Below are 19,715 nucleotides of genomic sequence, written 5' to 3'. Positions count from 1 at the left end.
CAAAACCCATCCTTATAGTTTCAGTTTAACTTCAATGTTATTAATAGAATTGGATATTTTGATGGTAATCTAACATTTTAAAGCCTTCAGTAGCATATTTTGAAGTCTGATACGTGCTATATTGCGATAAACACGTGGAGAAAGTGCTTGGAGATGTTTTAATCACGTTGAAAGTGTTGAGGCAAGTAGTACTTCAGGGAATATCTGGAATAACGAGTGCTACAATCAATATAACACAGTAAAAATAGTACCGTATTTTTTTTTACTATAAGTCACGTTTTTTTCCATAGTTTGTCCAGGAGTGCGACTTGTATGTGAATTTATTTAAGTATATAATTTCACATCTTTGTTATTGTCGCGCTGATTTGTAGTGAGATCGAGAGTAAACTTGTTAGCTTGTTTTTTTAAGCTTTAGTGATCTGATAAACTGTTAATATTTTATGTTGACAGACCAGACACGTGTTCAGTTCGTTGTCTATACTTCATGTATCTGAATAAATATGTAAATATATGTGTGATGGTTGATTATACATGTTGCAGTTCACCTGTTTGAGCACTAGATGGACCTGGTGTGCTTGTAATACCTGTAAGAAAATGTACTTGACTTGTTTTCTTTTATACATTTCATATTTAATTTCCTCTTAATTATTTCCCCTTCATTTACAAGACCATAAAGGTGATACATTTTCATTTGGAACAATATTGTAAATGTTTAAGTCTAGTTTAAGGTCACAAAAAACTACTTCCTGCTACTACTTTCAGCTTTTTACGCTGATATGAAGTCTTACCCTTATTTAAGAAACAATTGAAAAGTAAAATATAAAGTTTTAGGTTCACCGGTTTGTTGACAAAGTGGTCTGTATATGCAATATGAGCCAGAGGTTATATTATATTTTATGTGTTTGCTCGTTCTACTGTGATGAAGAAGTAAGACCACAGTAAACATCAGTGAAAAGAACTCTCCTGTCTCTCGTGTTTGTGGACAAGCTGGCATATGTTACATTAGCGTAGTTTTCTGATTAACAGTTAATATCTTACATTAACATACCAGACACGTATTCAGTTTGTTTATGTGTTACATTACTGTGTTGTTCTGCTATTCAGCCTGTTGTTCTCTATTTTATTGCTATTATTATTATTATAACTTGCCTTTAAAGATAAAATGTCTGTTCTTGGTCTCGGATTTTGTGAAATAAATGTCCCCAAAAATGCGACTTATACATGTATTTTTCTTCATTATTACACATTTTTTGGCTGATGTGAGCGACGTATAGTCCAGAAAATACGTTACACATAATGTTGATTAGTGACAAAAGTGTTGGACATAAGCAATACGTGCAGCTTTCTTATCTTAATTCAAACTTAGTGCGTTTTAAAACATAATTGATTAATAATTGATTGATAAAAACACATTTTCACATTAAATTTCCCCCAAAAAATGCGACTTATAGTGTAGCGCGACTTATACATGTGTTTTTCTTCATTATTATGCGTTTTTGGCTGGTGCGACTTATACTCCAGAGCGACTTATAGTTTGAAAAATACCATGTAAAGTATTATTATCTCTGAAGTCTATAGATGATAATTATTCATAGCTCATAGATACACAATAAGTTGGTAAATAATTACATTCGTAGCAGCCTGATTCTCTTTTCTAACAATATTTTCGAATGACTTTGACGTTATTCCCATGATGCAATGTTGTTGTTTTTTTTGAGTAAATTGTTTGCTGCTTCATAAGGGTGAGTTGTTTGATGGAATATGCATGGCTATTTTGTGTCGCAATGGCCTGCAATAAACTGATTAAAGTGAAGCGAAGTGAATGTGTGGCAATATGGTAATTCAGACCAGCTGTTGTGTTTTCAGGGCCCTCTAATCTGCCTTAGATCCTGTACTTTTCAAGCACAACAGATGATACAAGGAACAGGCTGATATAAAAATAAGAGAAGGTTTCAAGAACTAGTTAGTTACATTTGGGAATAAATGTCCTGTTTTGAGTTTCACTTCAACTATTCCCTAACTACAAACGCTGGCACCGTTTTTGCTGCTGGCTCCACTGCACTTTTTAACAATTCATGCTCGTACTTGTGCTGACAGTTTTTATTATTAAAAGCAGTGAAACTTTGGGGATGTTACTAGGACACTACGGCTGTATTATCAAAAAATGGGAATAGTTGTTTTTGTGTTTGCGGTTACAATATAGGCTAAAAATCTCATCATGATCTAATCCCTGTGATGTTTCGCTCACTATGCTACTGGTCAGACTGCAGCTTGCTCTCAGAGAACTTTCCGAAGTAGAAGAGAACTTAAAGTTGCCTCTCAAATGGAATATTGATATACTTAGTGCACAGGGAGTGTGATAGCAGCAGAACCGTGATCACAAAAACTTCTAATACCATTTTTTTTGGGTAACTTTCCCATTCCTACAACACAATATTACATAATTTTGGGTAAAACTTATAACATAACAATAATAATGAGACTATCTACAGCCTTAATTAAGCATTAAGAAAGACTTAATTAACGGGTTAGGGTTAGTATCATTCATTAAAAGGCCCATATTACACTATTTTCTGATTTTCCTGGCGTTGTCTTTTGTTTCATTCACACGTTTAACACACAAAAACCCTACAAATTTAGGCTGTGTTCTTCTCTCAAACAGAAAACGCACTGCTCTACTGTGTTTTTACACTCCAAACTCCAGATTTAACTAGATTTTCAGCCCTGGAATTGTCAATCTTTACTGTATTAAAGCTAAAAAAGTAGCTGTTAACTTGAAAACTAGCACTACATGACATCACAAGGTGGAACAGAGCATTTTGAGCTTCGGAGATGTAGAAAAACGAATAATAAAGGGCAACGCAAACATGTGTGAATGAAACAGACCTTTAAGTAGCTACAAAACCTGATTTTTTTCCTATTTGTTCATTACAAATCCATGCTTTATGGTGGCTAATTAAGGTGTAGTGTTACTTTTACTTCTTCTGACTTACAGTTGTGTCCTCCTGCGTTGCTAATCTTGAACACAGTCAAGTTGTTCAGCAGAAGTTGAAAGTTAAACGAAGACAGCGATGGTATAAATCTCGTCTCGTGTTCGTGTAGCCTGTAAAACACAAACACACGTCAATATTAATGTCTGCTTTACACTGTAATTAAAGCTCTGTACATGTAACTAAATGTAACTGCCATATGCTTGATTTTTTTTTTACGTGTCTGGGCACAACAGGCTGCGTATGGCCATGATGTAAATATGCTGACTCGGGCAAACAGAGGGGGTCTTGATCATTGAGCTTTGCCATCTGCTGCAGTAGGTTGTGCACAGCTGACATCTGCCCGTTGTGCTGCAGGTATCAAACTCTGCTCCATCTCCATGACAGGTGCTGCGTCAGCTCCACTCCGCTCATGTTATGTTAGGAAATGTCCCCTTACTATCAAGTTAATGTCCCAAAGGGAGCCAGCCCAAGTGTGAAGGGACTTATACACCAGGCTCTAATAATGTCACTGCCAACTACAGGTTAGCGTTGCACCTTGTTGTTGTAGAGCGGATCAGTCATATTCATGGTATGCAGGCACCAAAAGGACAAAATGGTACTTTCGTGGATTTATGGTTTGAGAGAAACTACTTTTGCTTCTAATAAATGTCATACAACACAACAGTCACCAGCACAGGCTTATGACCAGTGATTTTCTAAATATTTTTTGATGCAATATCACTGGTACACTTGTAATTTTATTTGGTTTATTTTCAACATTACCATTCCAAGGCCTGAACAGCAAATCGCCAGCCTCCAGGTGCAGTGATCTGCTTAATCATTTGACAAACTAAACTTTTAACATTTTCAACTTTTCTGACACTTTTTAATTCAATATGAGCGACACAAAGACTACACTTTTTTAGAATTTTTAGACTGTTCTGATCCCATGTGGCCAAGAGTGAGCCCACACTACACATTTTCTCTATGATAAATACACATTACAGGCTTTTGGAGGCTCCTTTCATGCACTGGGTAAACAAATGCCCTCTAACCCCTCAGTCTGATACCCTGACAATGACTCTGAAATATTAAAACATTTAAAAGTGATAACAACATCTAATAAGCTGCAGCTTAACTTATTATATAAGCTGTAAGTTGTGGCAAGTGTGCAAGTCCTTTTACTAAAGTCAATTGTCTGAGAAAAATCTTCATTTTGTCCATTCCTCTACCCCCGTCAGCCTTTACATTTCTGTGGATGTTGTGGCCTCCCTTTTATTAGTTCAATTGTTCTCAGTGTGTCAATAAACACCACATTTAAAACGCCTTTTTGTGCCTGGCCTCTGTCTTCTCCTCACATTTACAGTTGTTCATAAAAGATATGTGTGTGTCTTCATGGGCTGCCACAGAGGTGCTCCAGTGATGCGGGGGCTCCCCGCTCCCTGGCCTGACATGGAGGCACAGTAATAAAGAGAGGCAATTACAAACTGGGCCTCAAAGCCATGGTAATGGAGCTGGTCAGACAGCGATAAGCAGTGTGTGCATGAAAGTGAACAAACTCCCAGCCATGCTTTCCCTATGGAGCCCAGTGTCCCTTTTAATCAGCACCAAGCAGAGCACAAAGAGCCATGCTGTAATTAAGCCCCTCTGCCGAGGATCAGAGCAGATCATCAGGAGAGAATCAGCCCAACACTGGCCTCACAAATGACACAAACCATAAATAAATACAGGCATAAGGGAAAGCAGGCACAAGAACTGCTCAGGAAATATGAACGGACAGATGCAGGTGCTATGTCGGGATAAGCACACTAATAATGTGCTCTTCCAGGATGTTTATATATAGGCCGGTTAATGAGAGCAGAAACATCATGTTAACATGACTCGCTCTTGCAGAACATGGAGTTGTACTACACTTTTAATGTGGAGCTTCAACAAGATGTATTGCATTTATGACAACCACGCACACCCAATAAATCACCACACTTCATTCTTGTTTAGAGAAGAAAGATTTAAAATAAAGTTATGTTCATACTGCACAATACAAACACATGCTGCAACTGGGCAGAGTTTAGTTTTAGACATATCAGAAGTAGCATATGGAGTAGAAGCTGTAAGAAATCCTAAACCTAATTATCACTGTTAACTGAGAAGCCGTTAAGTTTTAAAAAAGCTTTTACAGTTGTTCTCTTTCTTGGAAAATAAATCCTATACCTCCCATTTTCTAGGCTGGGGACTCTAAGACTAAAGACTAATGACTTACTTGTCCTCTGTAGAAAAGTGACATGACATAAACGTAACAATGTGTTTGTTTGTTACTGTGGTTTAAGACAAATAATATTCTGAGTGTAAAAAATGCAAACTGTGTGAGTACAAGAGGTCAATTAAACCCTCTGTGTCCAGGGGAGCACTGAGGATATCAGGGACATCAGAGTGAAGCGTATGAAGCTTTCACCTCCCCTTTGATCAGTCCCCTTAGCTCAAATCCCAATGCTTTTCTACTATTCTCCTTTATCTAACTCTGAAATGAATTTTCCTCCTGGTGGGAACACACAAACACTTAACTGGTTAACATATTTACCAGCTCTGAATTCATATGCTGTCAGTCAAGGGACATATGGTGCACCCCTCCTTTAAAGAAGCACTTCAATTCATGCATATAATCAAAAAAACATGTTTGATGCATTGGAGAGGAGTTGAAGGCAAACCACCAGATGGTGATATAAATAATATGTTTTGTATAGGCGATCATCGTCAAATACATTTAAGATATGAGCTTGGATATGAGAGAAGGAAATGGAAGTGGTGAGGTGCATCTGTGCGTTTACATGTACAGTGTAATGAGATTTGTGAAGAACTTCTCCAGAGACAGGAACACTTAATGATAGCACTGGTCCCTAGCTCCAGTGCTTTTCAGGGGCTCCTTTAGCTAGGGGAAACTCATTAGTTGTGTGCACTCACCAGAGAAAGCACTGGAGGTACCAGAAGCGACACAAGACCCAGCAAATGTCCCAGGCCTGGGACTGGAGGAGGAGAGGGGCGACATGACATTGAGCTGGTGACTCTGCCCAGTGACTAGTTTAGTTTGATGTGTTTTTTTTCAGTTTTGTCAGGACCTAGCTTTGGTAGTTTATAAGTCTGCAACAATTGGAATAATCCTGATTTGTCGACTATTAAAACAATCATGATGATCTTGATGATCATAATCTGGACTCAGCTCACTCTGTCCAGCTGCGACTGCAGTGTTTTGTTGTGGTGTGACACTGATACTTGGAGCAGTGCACTGCTGGGCTGTTGCAGTCACTGCCTTTGAAGTTGCACACGCAGACCTCATGTTCACGTGTGTGATAAATATTAAGAGAAAAGACTCTGGGCTCTGGTATCCAGTGAAAATATAATCCTAACCTCCTCCACCTTGTTGTGGCCGCTGCACCGGAGCTGCACCGTGTGCGGTGTGAGCCTGGAGTGAAACACGCTAAAAGAACTTTTTCTAACAAAGCTAGCTGCATTTATACAGAATGTCAAAAAGAATTAACTATTTGTTCTCTCATTCTCAATTTAGTCAGCCACCATATTTTCACCTACATTTGTTTCAAATATATTTGAAAAATCTCAGTTAAACAAAAAAGATTGCTGACTAGTCTCCCGCTAAATTACTTGTTAGTTGCAGCTATATTTTATAAACAGCTTAAAATGATGCATGCATCTTCATTACCAGCTCAAAAACCCTTACTTTTATAAAAAGAGGGCTTATAAAAAATGTTTGCCCCTAAAGGCTATGTCCTTGTTACTAAGTTGAAAAGTAATTTATTAACACATCTAATTCAATTGCCGGCCTTTATCAGACGGCTGTATTCGCTCTCCCATCAGGCCGGACCCTGACACTGGCCTGCTCCAGCTCATGCTTTAATCATCTCCCTTCTGAACTGCTGCTACTTTGCCTCCAGCCCCATAAGCTACCTTTTCTTTTAGTCCTTTTAGAGCCCTGTAGCTAGCGTTACGTTGTTACTGGAGTGGATAAATGTGATCCCACAAGTACAGAGGCTCCACAGTAATGTTTTGAGCAAATGGGCCGCAGCACATTCTTGGAAGCTGTGCAAGGGACGGTGCAGAGCTCTCTTGCAGAATGTGGAGGTGCTAATTTGATTATAAGACTTGTGGCTGAGCTTAAGAAATGTTAACAAAGGAAATTAAACCTCCTTTTGGGTAAAGGGATTTTTGGGTCTGACTTTTGGGAGGAAAAACGTGCTGAGGAAAATGCAAGATAGAATAGAGGGCAGAATTGAAGACAAATTGTGTGAAACTTAACAAAAGGGGCTGCTGAGTGGAAAGAGAAAGGATTAGTGCGTGCAAGACAGCAGGCCAAGACGAGTAAAGACCTGGAACCAAAATTAACTAGAGACTGTAGAGACTGTATTTCTATTTTCAGTGCGAGGTCTTGGTCCATAATTTGACGCGTTTAACGAGAAAGCTGTACAACAATGTTACTGATTACAGAACATTTCTCCCTATAGACGCGCAGCAAGCTCACCTCTCAAAGCCCACGATTTAGACCTTTTCACTCGCTCACGCCCGCCTCTGGACTGACCATTTCGACATGAAGGGTAGAAGAAAAAAAAGCCTGCGGGGGTCAGGTGAAGAACAAAGCGTTTCAACATCTCAACGCCTGGTATTAGTTGAAAGAGAGGCTATAAGTTAAGGATTCCCGCTGAGAAAGTCCTCGGCCAAATTGGACTGGGCAGGAAGAATGAAATGGCTTGTAAGGGAACGATATATAGGGCTGGTTAAAAGCTGTGTGGATTGGGTTGGACAAGGGCCGTAAAATGATAGTTCTCAGTATTAGAGTGGAACAATAACAGAGTAATATTCTATAACCGACTCTAAATAAAAGCGGTAAATAATATTTTGCGGCGTAAAACTGAACTAGTAGTACAGTAGAGCCTTTGAAGTTGCCTATTTCAATCTCCGAAGCTTGGATAAATCAAGAAGGTTCTGTAAGGAAAAGCGTCTGAAACAAAAGCAAAAGCCTAAATCTTTAACGTGCTACTTAATACTGTACTGCACTTCAATACATTTCAATACAGAAAACTGCTCACGCCGAACATTTTGCGTCACGACCGGCAGAAGATAATTCAGTTTACGTGCAGTGCATCTCAAATTGAAGATGAGATGTTAATCAGCTGTCTGTCTCCATCACAAACAAACATACAGAGTTACACGCCTGCACTTTCTATAATCAAACAGTAGTCGGGACCAAAACAAAAGCAGCAGACTCCCATCTTTTAACAGTGTAAACAGCATCAGCTCTGCGTGAAAGGAACAGCTTCACTGCTTGATTCTGATTACAATTTTATCACAATATCCAGCGTCTGATTGCTGCAGTTTACGCAAATGATGTAGGAATTTTAATCACTCAAACGTACAGCGCCGTAGAGCAGCATATGGCGGCGAAGTTCTAAGATAATGTGGAAGTAGTTTGATTTTCTTTTGGTCTGACGGTTTCATAATTTGGACAAACTTGTGTGCTTGTAGGTGCATTTTCCTATTCTACATTCGTGAACTAGTTTAAAGTGGAACTGTGCAATTGATTGGATTACACCCGACGATTCAACAAAAAATTCAAAAACCTCTGAAGTGCTTTTCATGAGTCAAAAGGTTGCAAGCAGGTTGGGGGAAAAAAACAAAAAACAAAAAAAAAATCCTACAATTTTAACAATTTACCTGACAGTGAAGGAGCTGCGTGGTGCGAGGCCGGGCAGAAGGTCGACCGTGGGATGGGGTGAAAGGTCAGCGGTGAGGGTGAGTCCAGAACCTTCCAGTATCAGGGTGACTCGCTCGGGCAGAAGCTCGGGCGTCTCTGAAGTGAACGTGATCACGAGAGGCTGGCCATAGCTGTGGATGTGGCTACCCAGGAATTTCTCTGGAGGGAAAAAGGTCAAAGGGCAAGTGTATTACCAGACCAATTATACAAACCAGATGAAGGCTTTCGCTGACTAAATTCTGTCCGTATTTCATCGCTTTTTACAAATATATAGGCTATAGTCATAATTCTTAATATAATTGTGGTATTAAAGACGGAGACAAATCAATATTTAGCTATTTTATGTGTGCAGATTTATTTATTTTTAACTGCAAAAGTCACTTCAGGTTGTAACTTTTTATCCAAAACAAAAAAAACATATATATTTTTTCATTTCAAGTTTTTATTGCACTGAAAAACACCGAGAAGGACTGGATCTCCGCAAACTTGACCTGGTTTCGCTTACCGTTCTCCTGCTTGTTTCCATGGAAATGTTGTTCCTGTGTCTATAATATTCCACAATATGATGTAAACTGTATTTATGTGCATGGACAGTGTTCGGAAGTACGTTTTAACCTTATTGATCATGCAGAAAGTCACATACTGTACCATTAAGTGCATCCGTCGACTAAAAAAAAGGAACTGCAGCCATTTAAAAACTACAGATTTGTTTTATTTTCTTGTTGTGCTGTATAACAAACCAAACAAACACACAGCTATAACTGCCCTGTCCGGGTCAATTTGCTAATACGTCCTTGGACAAACGCTTGACAAAGTGGAGAAGTATCTGGGTGGGTATGAAGACGCCTGACAGGTTGACTGCTCTCTTGTTTTTGAGTCTAATCGTGTGTGAAGTACATCCCGAGCTCTTCTGGGGGTTGCAAGGGCTAAGGACTTGAGTGGGCGATTTTGCGTGGTGAGGGGCCTGTGGCATTGTTCACTGAGATCTTTCTGTGTGCTTTTGTAATAGCAGCCCAAACAGCATCCTTGATCATCACTGCTGTGCCCCCTTGACATCCGCAGCCCACGCAATGACATCCTTCAGCGCACCAGCTTTTATTTATCTGACCAGAGACGCCATTTAGGAAGTTGTGTTTGGAGCTTTATTTTGAAACCAGCGTTTTATTAAATATGATATTGATTAAGGTACACTTTATTGTCCCCGTAGGGAAATTTGTCCTCTGGATTTGACAGTGGGGCACCTCATCTTGTTGCTAGGCAGGTCAGGACTAAATTCGCTGATGGACTGAACGTAATGTGCGTTTTTTTGGAGCGCCTTCCCGTTATATGCAACATTTTGAGGACTATTCAAAACATATATATTAATCACTATGGTCCAACTTCTTCATCGTTCTGAAAACCATGGACGCCCCTATAATCTAATAACTAAATACACACGTCATTTCTAAAAAGGCAAATCTCTTACAACTGTGTTTTTGGACACATATCATGTCTTTTGTCTGTCGGTGCACTCACAGAGAGAGCCATTCTTGGAAGGAGAGACTCTAGTATTGAATAAAGTATTAGGACACATAATCTCAGAGAAGTGTTCCATTTCAAACCTGGCCGATATAACACAAGTGGTGCTGGAGAAAGATAATTACTTGGCCGCAATTCAACTGGCATAAGAATACGATGGAAAAAAACCTGGCCGTTCACCTGCAGCTTATTGTCCAAATGTAGAAGTCAAGTTTATGTTTAAATGAATTATGATACTGCCATAAAGGTGAAATATTTACTTAATTTAATTGTTCGATTTTTTGACTTTTAAAATGAAGACAAGCATAACTTTTCCACAATTAATAAAGCTCCAAAGTCAAGGCATGAAGCCAAAACCTGCTCAGTTTGTGCTGAAAGCTCAACGAACACAAATGTTTAGTATTTTGCTGCAGGATTTTAAATATTCTGAATATTAAATTCCAGCTGCAGCTTTTCACAGGTCCCTAAGCTTGATTTCTGTTTACAATACAACACGGAAGTACATCTTATTTTGAGATTCATCCATTTAAAAAGAAATATTTTGAATATGTATAACTAATAGACAGTGGCTTTTTCTTCCTAATGAAATATGACCGTATTTGTGTCAATGGGACTTTGTAATCAATAGAAACAGATGAAACCCAGTCTATTCAGCTCAGGACTGAATAAAACACATAACATCGTTTTTCTTGATCAATACTTATTGATTGATGGGAATAAAAAGACACATTCAGCCATCGAGGCTTCGCATAAATCCAATTAAATGTGCTTTACTTTGCAAAGCTCTTTGATATACAACATGTTCACGTAAGTCATATTAAAGTGAAATGATTAAAATAAGAGAATTTATACACGTTAAAGTCAGTTATGGAAAAGTGCTGATAAAATTTACCTCATCGTTCAAGAAATAAATAATCTACCTTAAACTTGGCCAGAAAGATGAATTCTCACGATATTTCATCACAGATCAACTTTGTTATTTGGGCGGAGGTCAAAGGTGAAGCAAAAACAACAAAAAATAAGTAACTAAATAACTAATAACTAAAAAAACGTGACACCAACCAAGGAAAATATGGACTATTTTGTGCATTTGTGGACGGGAGACTTCACTAAAGTTTGATTTCAGCTGTTCCTCTGTTTTGACTCTTCAGCTTCTTCATGATGTTCCACCTTCTCACCATCGTGTTCAGCAGGGGCCTGTCCAGATTGATAAATGTGTAGAACTCAATTCTATTGTGCAAATTATACCTACATATGTCTGAGCTTAATTCTTATCAAAGTAATATGTACAAGATTTATTCAACACATGTACACAGTGTCGATCTCAATGGAATATTTAAATTGAAACACGTACAACAGATTGAGAACCTCTGGTGTAGGCATTTTTCTCCATCTGGTTTTCACATTTCAATGCTGTTCAAGTGTAGATTAAGGGAATCGATCTGCAGAATCCAAAAGGTTCATTTGTTAACCTACTGAATAGTTTTATTTGCACTATTGACTGAGTGCCAGGTCTTCATGAGTGAAGATATAATGATTCCTTTAAAGTAATATGTGGATCCGAATGAATTCTAGTGGGAGCTGGTGTGTACACCTTAATCATTCATAATTTACTTTACACTATTCATTTAAGTGCAGGCCTCAGCTGAGACTCCATTTTGGATACAGCATAAGGTGCATAATTACATTTGGGGAACACAATAACAATGAGTAATGTACAAAACTCTGATTCAAAGAAAATAAAAGTCAGGCAATAAAGTGATTAATAGGAAATACACAGCACACCCGTTGCATAACGGTGTGTAATGAGCCCAGTAATACTATTGTGTGACTAAGCTAATATTGTCCTCTGAAGGACTCCCTTATGGTTACAAGTGAGAACGCGTTCAGAGGAACTAAAACTCCACGGCCATTACTCTGCTGGAGTCTGCCTTTTATTACTACAGCTTCTCCACTTATTTTTTCATGTCTGTGTCTATTTTTATTATGATTATTTTTAAAGGGAGCAGCAGAGGTGTAATTAGTTAGGAGCTAGCCACTGGAGATCTGATATTCCCAAACTAATGAATCATATGCCCAACAAAAGATTATTTATGTGAAAATATCTATCGTGATTGATTAGTCCTCCGCATTACAGAACAAAACACAATTTATTTCACCATTACTATTTAGAGGCCTCATATTGCACCACTGTAAATACATTGTTCATTATTATACTTCTGTATATCCCTAATGGGGTTACTTTAGAGACTTAGAAACTAGGCTGGAACACATTTAGTACACACTGGATTACTGTGTGTAAAACAGCCATATGTGATTGGTGTGGCCTCAAATAACCCAAAGCTTTGAATTTTGTTTTGCATGACCTGAGGTTCACTGCTCCTGTCCCTGTTGACTCCCCTAAAGCTCACACAGTGAGTGATAGATACTGTTATAACTTATAGAGGATGATGGAGAGGTTCACTATAAATCTGTTGGTTTAAACTGGGACCTGACAAAATTTATCAATTAATCAACTTTAGTTCAATTAAATCACTGCCTTCCAAAAATCTCCCAAAGACACAAACATCGACTACTGCAGGCCGTTTGAGGGCAACTGCTGCATGGGCAAACTTAAAACTTTCAAACAGGTCCAGCAGTGTCAAGACATACTGTCTGGCACTAATCTGTGGTGCCTTCAGGCGCTGTACGTGAGCAGAAAACCCATCTCCTGAAGGCCACCAGCTATCACATAGTCACCGGAATAGTCACTACTTTATGCATAGACTGTTCCACATACTAATGACATTCAGCCAAGGCGCTGAAGGAGTTTATCTCGGACATCATTGGAAGCCACACAGAGCTGAGCTGGAGACAGAAGAAATGCCACATTGCTCCTAATTTGGTTTAATAAAAGAATGTGGATGCCACAGGGTTTAGCAAGAATTGACAATATTACGATAATTTCAGTAGCAAAGCAGATTTTAGTTCAATCTCACAACACAGCACAGTTGATATATTTTTATGCCAAGTATTTTTCCTGGAAACTAGAAACTTTATATGAGAAGACCAAACAAAATATATACAATTAACTGTTCTGTTTTTAAGTATCGCCACAAACCTAGGGTTGTTTAATGAAATATTTCTTTTTATGTGCAACAGTAAATAAAAAAAATAAATAAATAAATAAATAAACAGACTGAGAATTCTAAAATATAATAAATCCAACTGTTAACAAGTGCCAGTGCTTCCATTTTGTTTTCTCCATCTTTCTCTTTTATATGATCGGCCCTACCTCTTTGTAACCTCTCCTGACTCTTTCCCTTTTATTTACCTTTCCCCTTTTCAGACTGCTGCATTTTAGAGGACAAGGCCAAAGGAGTCGATTGCATGTGGCGCGAAGGGTAGCACTTGTCTTGTGTGAAACTCTTAGCAGCAATTGCCTCTTGAGTCAGAATGACAGGTAGCCCGGAGCTGCTCTAGTGGATACTGACTCTTCTTTGACTCCTCCACTTCTTAACTCGAAACAAGAGCAGCGGCTGCCCTTGGTTTATGCTATATTTCTTTATGCATATTATTTGCGACAGCTGTGCAGAAAAATACATGATTCATTGTAATATAAACTCACATTTTCCTACATGTTTATAACTCAAACTCTGGTAGAACACGACACGCATCAAAGATTAATATTAAAGTCATTTGCATGTAACTGAATTCATAATAACGGACGAAATATTGTTTTAAAAAATGAAATATTGCTAAACATCTATCAATCGCCTACTCCCGGTTACCCTTCCTTTGCAAAACAACAAAACAAAAACCAAACAAGCAAAGAAAGGAGCAAACTATCCCTCCTGAAGATCTAAAATAGAGTCACGTAGCAAGCCTCTGAACAGATGGTTGCGAGTCCACAGCAGCCACCCCCTTAAGCATGAACAACACTCAGCCAAGACAGCCTCTCCGTCCGACTGTCCGATTCTTGTGGCGATGGAGTATCTTGGAGCAGAGTCAAAGCAACTGTTTAGCGAGGTGCTACATGTTTGCCTATGATCGCGTCTGGCAGATGCAGTCGAGCGTTCAGTCTGTCGAGTCACCACGGGGACCCGAGCCACGCTGCGTGTCAACTGTCAAGCAGATGTCTGGGATCCATAAGAAGAACCCTGCACATGCCTCTCGAAGATAAGCGCATCGCCTGCGTCTGTACGTGACCCGCGCTCATGATATTGAACGGCGTCGAGGGAAGGCCGCGTTATGGGGCTTTATACGCGGAGCATCGTATGACAACATGAGTGACGTTCTGATTGGATTTAGCCAAACTAGCGGGATGAGAAGTATGAGAAGACGTAGGACGCGGAAAGGTGTCACTGGTTTCGTCGTGATGTGATTTTTTTATCCGACACAATTGCCAACCCAAGTTCAGAAAGTGTCAGCGAACGTGTGTGACGGCTTGTCCATTGTGGCATAAGCTGATATTTTTAGTGCTGGCTGAATTCTGTATTTTTTTTTATACACCAAATCCGATATAAAAAGAAAATGATTGAATCCTGTCTCTATTTGGGACAGCTCCTGCTCAGAACATGCACCGTGGTAATGAATGCTGTTATGTGGATTCCATTTAAAAAAGCGTTTGGTTTGACGTTGGACATGAACACTGTCACTCAGAATTATGTGTGACTTTGTGTACTCGCAAGTAGACTCAAAACAGCTACGTCGGCCTCCGTAGGTCATTAATAGGTGATAGCGAGAAGAAAATGTGCTTTTAGCAATCAATTATCGATCAATTATGTTTTGAAACGCACTAAGTTTGAATTAAGATAAGAAAGCTGCACGTATTGCTTATGTCCAACACTTTTGTCACTAATCAACATTATGTGTAATGTATTTTCTGGACTATACGTCGCTCACATCAGACAAAAAATGCGTAATAATGAAGAAAAATACATGTATAAGTCGCGCTGGACTATAAGTCGCATTTTTGGGGACATTTATTTCACAAAATCCAAGACGAAAAACAGACATTTTATCTTTAAAGGCAAGTTATAACAGTAAAATAGCAGTACAACATGCTAACGTAACACATAGACAACGAACTGAATATGTGTCTGGTATGTTAACGTAAGATATTAATGGTTTATCAGATGTGCTACGCTAACGTAACGTATACCGGCTTGTCCACAAACACGAGAGACAGGAGAGTTCTTTTCACTGATGTTTACTGTGGTCTTACTTCATCACAGTAGAACGAGCAAACACATAAATATAATATAAAGCTCTGGCTCATATTGCATATACAGACCACTTTGTCCGGCTAGTAAACAAACCGGTGAACCTAAAACTTTTTATTTCACTTTTCAATTCTTTCTTAAATAGTGCTCTCTCGGGTAAGACTTCATATCAGTGTAAAACCAAAAAGGCTGAACCGGAAAACAGGAAGTAGTTTCCGTGACCTTAAACTAGACTTATGATAAACTAAACATTTACAGTATTGTTCCAAATGAAAATGTATCACCTTTATGGTCTTGTAAATGAAGGGGAAATAAATAAGGGGAAATTAAATATGAAATGTATACAAGAAAATGAGTCAAGTACATTTTCTTACAGGTATTACAAACACACCAGCTCCATCTAGTGCTCAAACAAGTGAACTGCAACATGTATAATCAACCGTTACACATATTTATTCAGATACATGAAGCACAGACAACGAACTGAACACGTGTCTGGTCTGTTAACGCAAAATATTAACAGTTAATCTGATAACTAAAGCTTAAAAAACAAGCTAACTAGTTTATTTTCGATCTCACTCCAAATCAAACAGTTTTAAGTGTGACAATAACAAAGATGTGAAATGATATACTTTAATAATTTCACATATAAGTCGCAGTCCTGGACAAACTATGAAAAAAGTGCCATTTATAGTCCAGAAAATACAGCATGCACTTTATTTGGAACACTGCGCCAGACATATGTAATTATTCATGTAAATCGTAGTGTAAATGTGTTCCCGGTCTTACTATATAAATGTGTCAAATGTACAATATGGCTCTACTCCAGCAACTATTTCACGCTTCTATAAAGTACCGATCATCTGAAGTCATTGTCTCTGATTTTGAGGGGTATTAAATCTCTAGGATGAGTTGTTAATGGGATTGCTTCTGTTTTGCTTCGGGCTTTGGGTTGTGCTGCGACTGGAGAGGCTGTTTAGTTTGATGTCTTGAAACCGACTTAGTGGCAATGCGAAGAAACCAAGCCAATTTTAACTTTGTTGCCTCTCCAATACAGCCAGAACATCCAATTCCATCAGGACTTTGCTGCCTGACCACTTGATAGAAATGGGCGCTAAGTCCTGTGGCGAGCCCGGCTTATTCCCTTATCGGCTAATAGCTCTGGATAAGAAGCTGTAAGAAATGGTGTCAAAATAACTATTGTATGACTCCTTGCCAAATGCCCTGATTAAAAAACAACATGAGTAGGCTGTGGCTATTATACGCGTTTCTGATGTTAATTAAATTTTCATTAGTCAAATAATAATTGCAGCGATTTCCATCAGGACGGTTTGTTCAAATGTCAAACAATTTTCCGTCTGGAATACATATACATCTGACCCAACCCGAGGTAACAATCTCTTCCAGTTCTAATCTAATTTATGACTCACCAGGAGCTTTGTAGAAGCCAGTATCTTCTTGGCTCAGCGGCAGCAGGTAAACTTCACCTTCTTTCCATTGCAGGGGGTATTCCTGTCCCCCCGAGAATAACCCGACCCAGCCGTCCTGATCTGCAGAACAGGAGATGAGTTAGTTCTGCTATTTATTTATAAATGTAAATAAACATGATAAAATACAAGTGTAGGCACTGCTCATGTGAATTTAAGATGTTCCCACATTTAAAAATAATAAAACAAATCAAATCCCACATTTTATTACAACTGAAGTAAGGATACCTAAATAAAATTCCTACTTAAGTTCCTTGTATGCAGTGATTTTTATTTCACATAATTTTTATGTTGACCGTCCATTCTATTTCTTTTCATTTAAGCTTCAGGCAAAAAGTGAGACTACGCTGTTTTGGCATTGAGGGCAAATGTATTCATTTAATAACACATTAAGTAAACAAAAAATCTAAACCAGATATTCAAATCTGTTCTGACTGCAGCCTTCTAAGAGTCCCATATATATGTATATGAAGTCAAAAGTGATTCTGTACCAGGGGTGGGCAAAATGAAGGGCCAGGCCAGAATATATATGTATATGTGTATATATGTATATGTGTGTATATATTACATTAGAGATTTGGCCTTTAACATGTAGCAAAGCATGAATATGCAAGACTCATTGTACAAAATGTTTTCTACATGCACTAATTAAATTAATAATTAATGTATTAAATTTCAGTTAAATAAACACAGCAGAAAAACTCACATTCAGTTTTATAAAGTGCCAAAAGATCAAGAACTTGTTGAAAAGGTAAACTGAACAAGGTTTACCATTAGGTATTTTAATATAATTTGGTCACGTTCAGTGGGTTGGATTATTAAGACCAAAGGGCCATGTGGGATACACTGCCATATAATACACTATTCCACATATTAGGTTCATGCATTTGCCATATAATACACTATTATCCGACACAATTATATGGCAGATGCATGAACCTAATATCAGCCACAGAACAGGTAGATTGTCTGATGAAAACATATCAGACGGTACAATTACAGACATTACCCTCTGTGAAGTCAGAAGTGATGTTCAAAGCTCTGTAGTGGCTGGATGAGGAACAGGCTAATGAATGACCAAAGCAGAAACATGCCTGACATCCCCCTGGGTTCATTTGTTGTAGGTCAAAAGAGCCTGGTTTGCATCTGCAGACAGACAAAAACACTATTCATACAAGAATATTAACATAGACACAAGTATCATGAAGTACGCCTCATTTATTTGCCATAGATAAGTATAAATGTTATTTTTGTAATATTCTATCAAACAAAATTATGATTTTATTACAATTAAACATAAAGATAATAAGGATGGTAGTATTTCAAGCCAATTTGAATCTATAACTTGGGTCCCCTGACTTGTGGCCTGAATATGTGAAAATGAAGCAGCATTCAAGAGCTTTTCTACAAGTGCCACACTAGTCACATTGCCAAGGGGAGTACACTGCTCAATGAGGCATAAAATCGGCTGAAACTTCAACAAACAAGGTGAACATAATTGCTCCGTTGTTTAAACGAAGGACTATTTCATTTTCTGTTTTAACCAAGTATTTGTCTCCTCTTGTATACATAGAACTGGAAAAAGCAGAAAGGCAAAGGGAAAAAGTGACACTAGTATCATACTCGCATATCAAAATGATGTGAAAAGACACTTAAAGTACCACGGTTTAACTGATATATTTTACCAGTAGACGGCAGATGGGAGAAAACAACGAGCCAGGTCGGCCAGTCTAATTACAAACGGTAGATTTAAACCCCAAATTTACAGCTTGCCGCAATTATTTGAATGTGAACCCTTACCTGTCACAGTTCTGTCCCTCAACGTTTGCCTTACAGCTGCAATGTCCATCCACAGCAGAGCAATGTCCCACACTTCCAACAGGACTGCACCCACATGGCCTGAAGAAAACAACATTACACGACACAAACATGCTCTGAGAATACAAACATAAGGACTATTACAGATGATTGAAAATATGAAACGATCACGTAAGAAAATGAAAAAAAAAAGTACAAATCTGTCACAAGAACATGTTAATTATGGGTATACGGGACAAAAAGATAAAACAGATGTAGACAGACGATAAACTCATCAGATATTTCTATTAATTGTATAATGAAACACTGTCTTATGCCTAGTTTTCTGGCAAATGTTGTTGAATGTAACTTAGCGTGCTTGTAGACTGGTGGCAATCGGCAAATTTAAAAAGAAAAAAGTGAATTCTCTGTAGAAAAGATTATCTACTGATCAAATCATCTTACTAAATATTGTGGCATGAAATTGTCTCGCCTCGCCCCATCGCTGGTCAGTTTTAATATTACCTGTTAAAATCTATTCTATCCACGCTCAGTGATGAATGACTTTTATTTAGTGCCTGTTTTAGTGAGGCTATTTCATAATGAGGTGCTAATACAAATAATTTAATTATCCAAAGGCAAACCCTCTCTTGTTGGCTGTGCTCCAGTGGACTGTGTAATTCACACCTCAACTCAACAACCACATTTTTCTGCATGAATCAGACATGTGCCGTCTGTTTGTATGTGAGGCTGTGTGGTCTCCCTTCAGTTTGGACGTAAAGTGGATACTCTGAGGATGGTTAAAATACACGCGCAGCATTGATGTTGTTTTCCTAATAATGTATGTACCAACATGCTGGACATATAGAGGTTATCTTTGAAGAAATCACAAAATCAATGATTATAGGCCTATAGGGTTTTGCTTGGCTGGTGTTCCTGTTCGAGGCGTCTTTACCCTCCCTCCGCTTCCCTTAAAATA

The 19,715-nt window shown here is 38.4% G+C and overlaps 1 protein-coding gene across 1 annotated transcript in view; it reads right to left on the bottom strand.

Annotated features, from left to right (window-relative positions):
- lamc3 (laminin, gamma 3) overlaps positions 1 to 19,715 on the bottom strand; it is a 79,909-nt gene that overhangs the window by 32,552 nt on the left and 27,642 nt on the right. The window contains exons 7-11 of the mRNA XM_033989951.2: positions 18,740 to 18,838; positions 17,949 to 18,085; positions 16,883 to 17,002; positions 8,691 to 8,889; positions 2,994 to 3,103 (exon numbers count right to left, since the gene is read on the bottom strand). Coding sequence (XP_033845842.1) covers positions 2,994 to 3,103; positions 8,691 to 8,889; positions 16,883 to 17,002; positions 17,949 to 18,085; positions 18,740 to 18,838 — 665 coding nt within the window. The remainder of the gene's footprint in view (positions 1 to 2,993; positions 3,104 to 8,690; positions 8,890 to 16,882; positions 17,003 to 17,948; positions 18,086 to 18,739; positions 18,839 to 19,715) is intronic.

The sequence above is a fragment of the Periophthalmus magnuspinnatus genome, chromosome 23 (assembly GCF_009829125.3).
Source record: "Periophthalmus magnuspinnatus isolate fPerMag1 chromosome 23, fPerMag1.2.pri, whole genome shotgun sequence".
Taxonomy (NCBI): domain Eukaryota; kingdom Metazoa; phylum Chordata; class Actinopteri; order Gobiiformes; family Gobiidae; genus Periophthalmus; species Periophthalmus magnuspinnatus.
The sequence above is the reverse complement of the archived record's forward strand: the minus strand, read 5'-3'. Positions and strand labels throughout refer to the sequence as shown.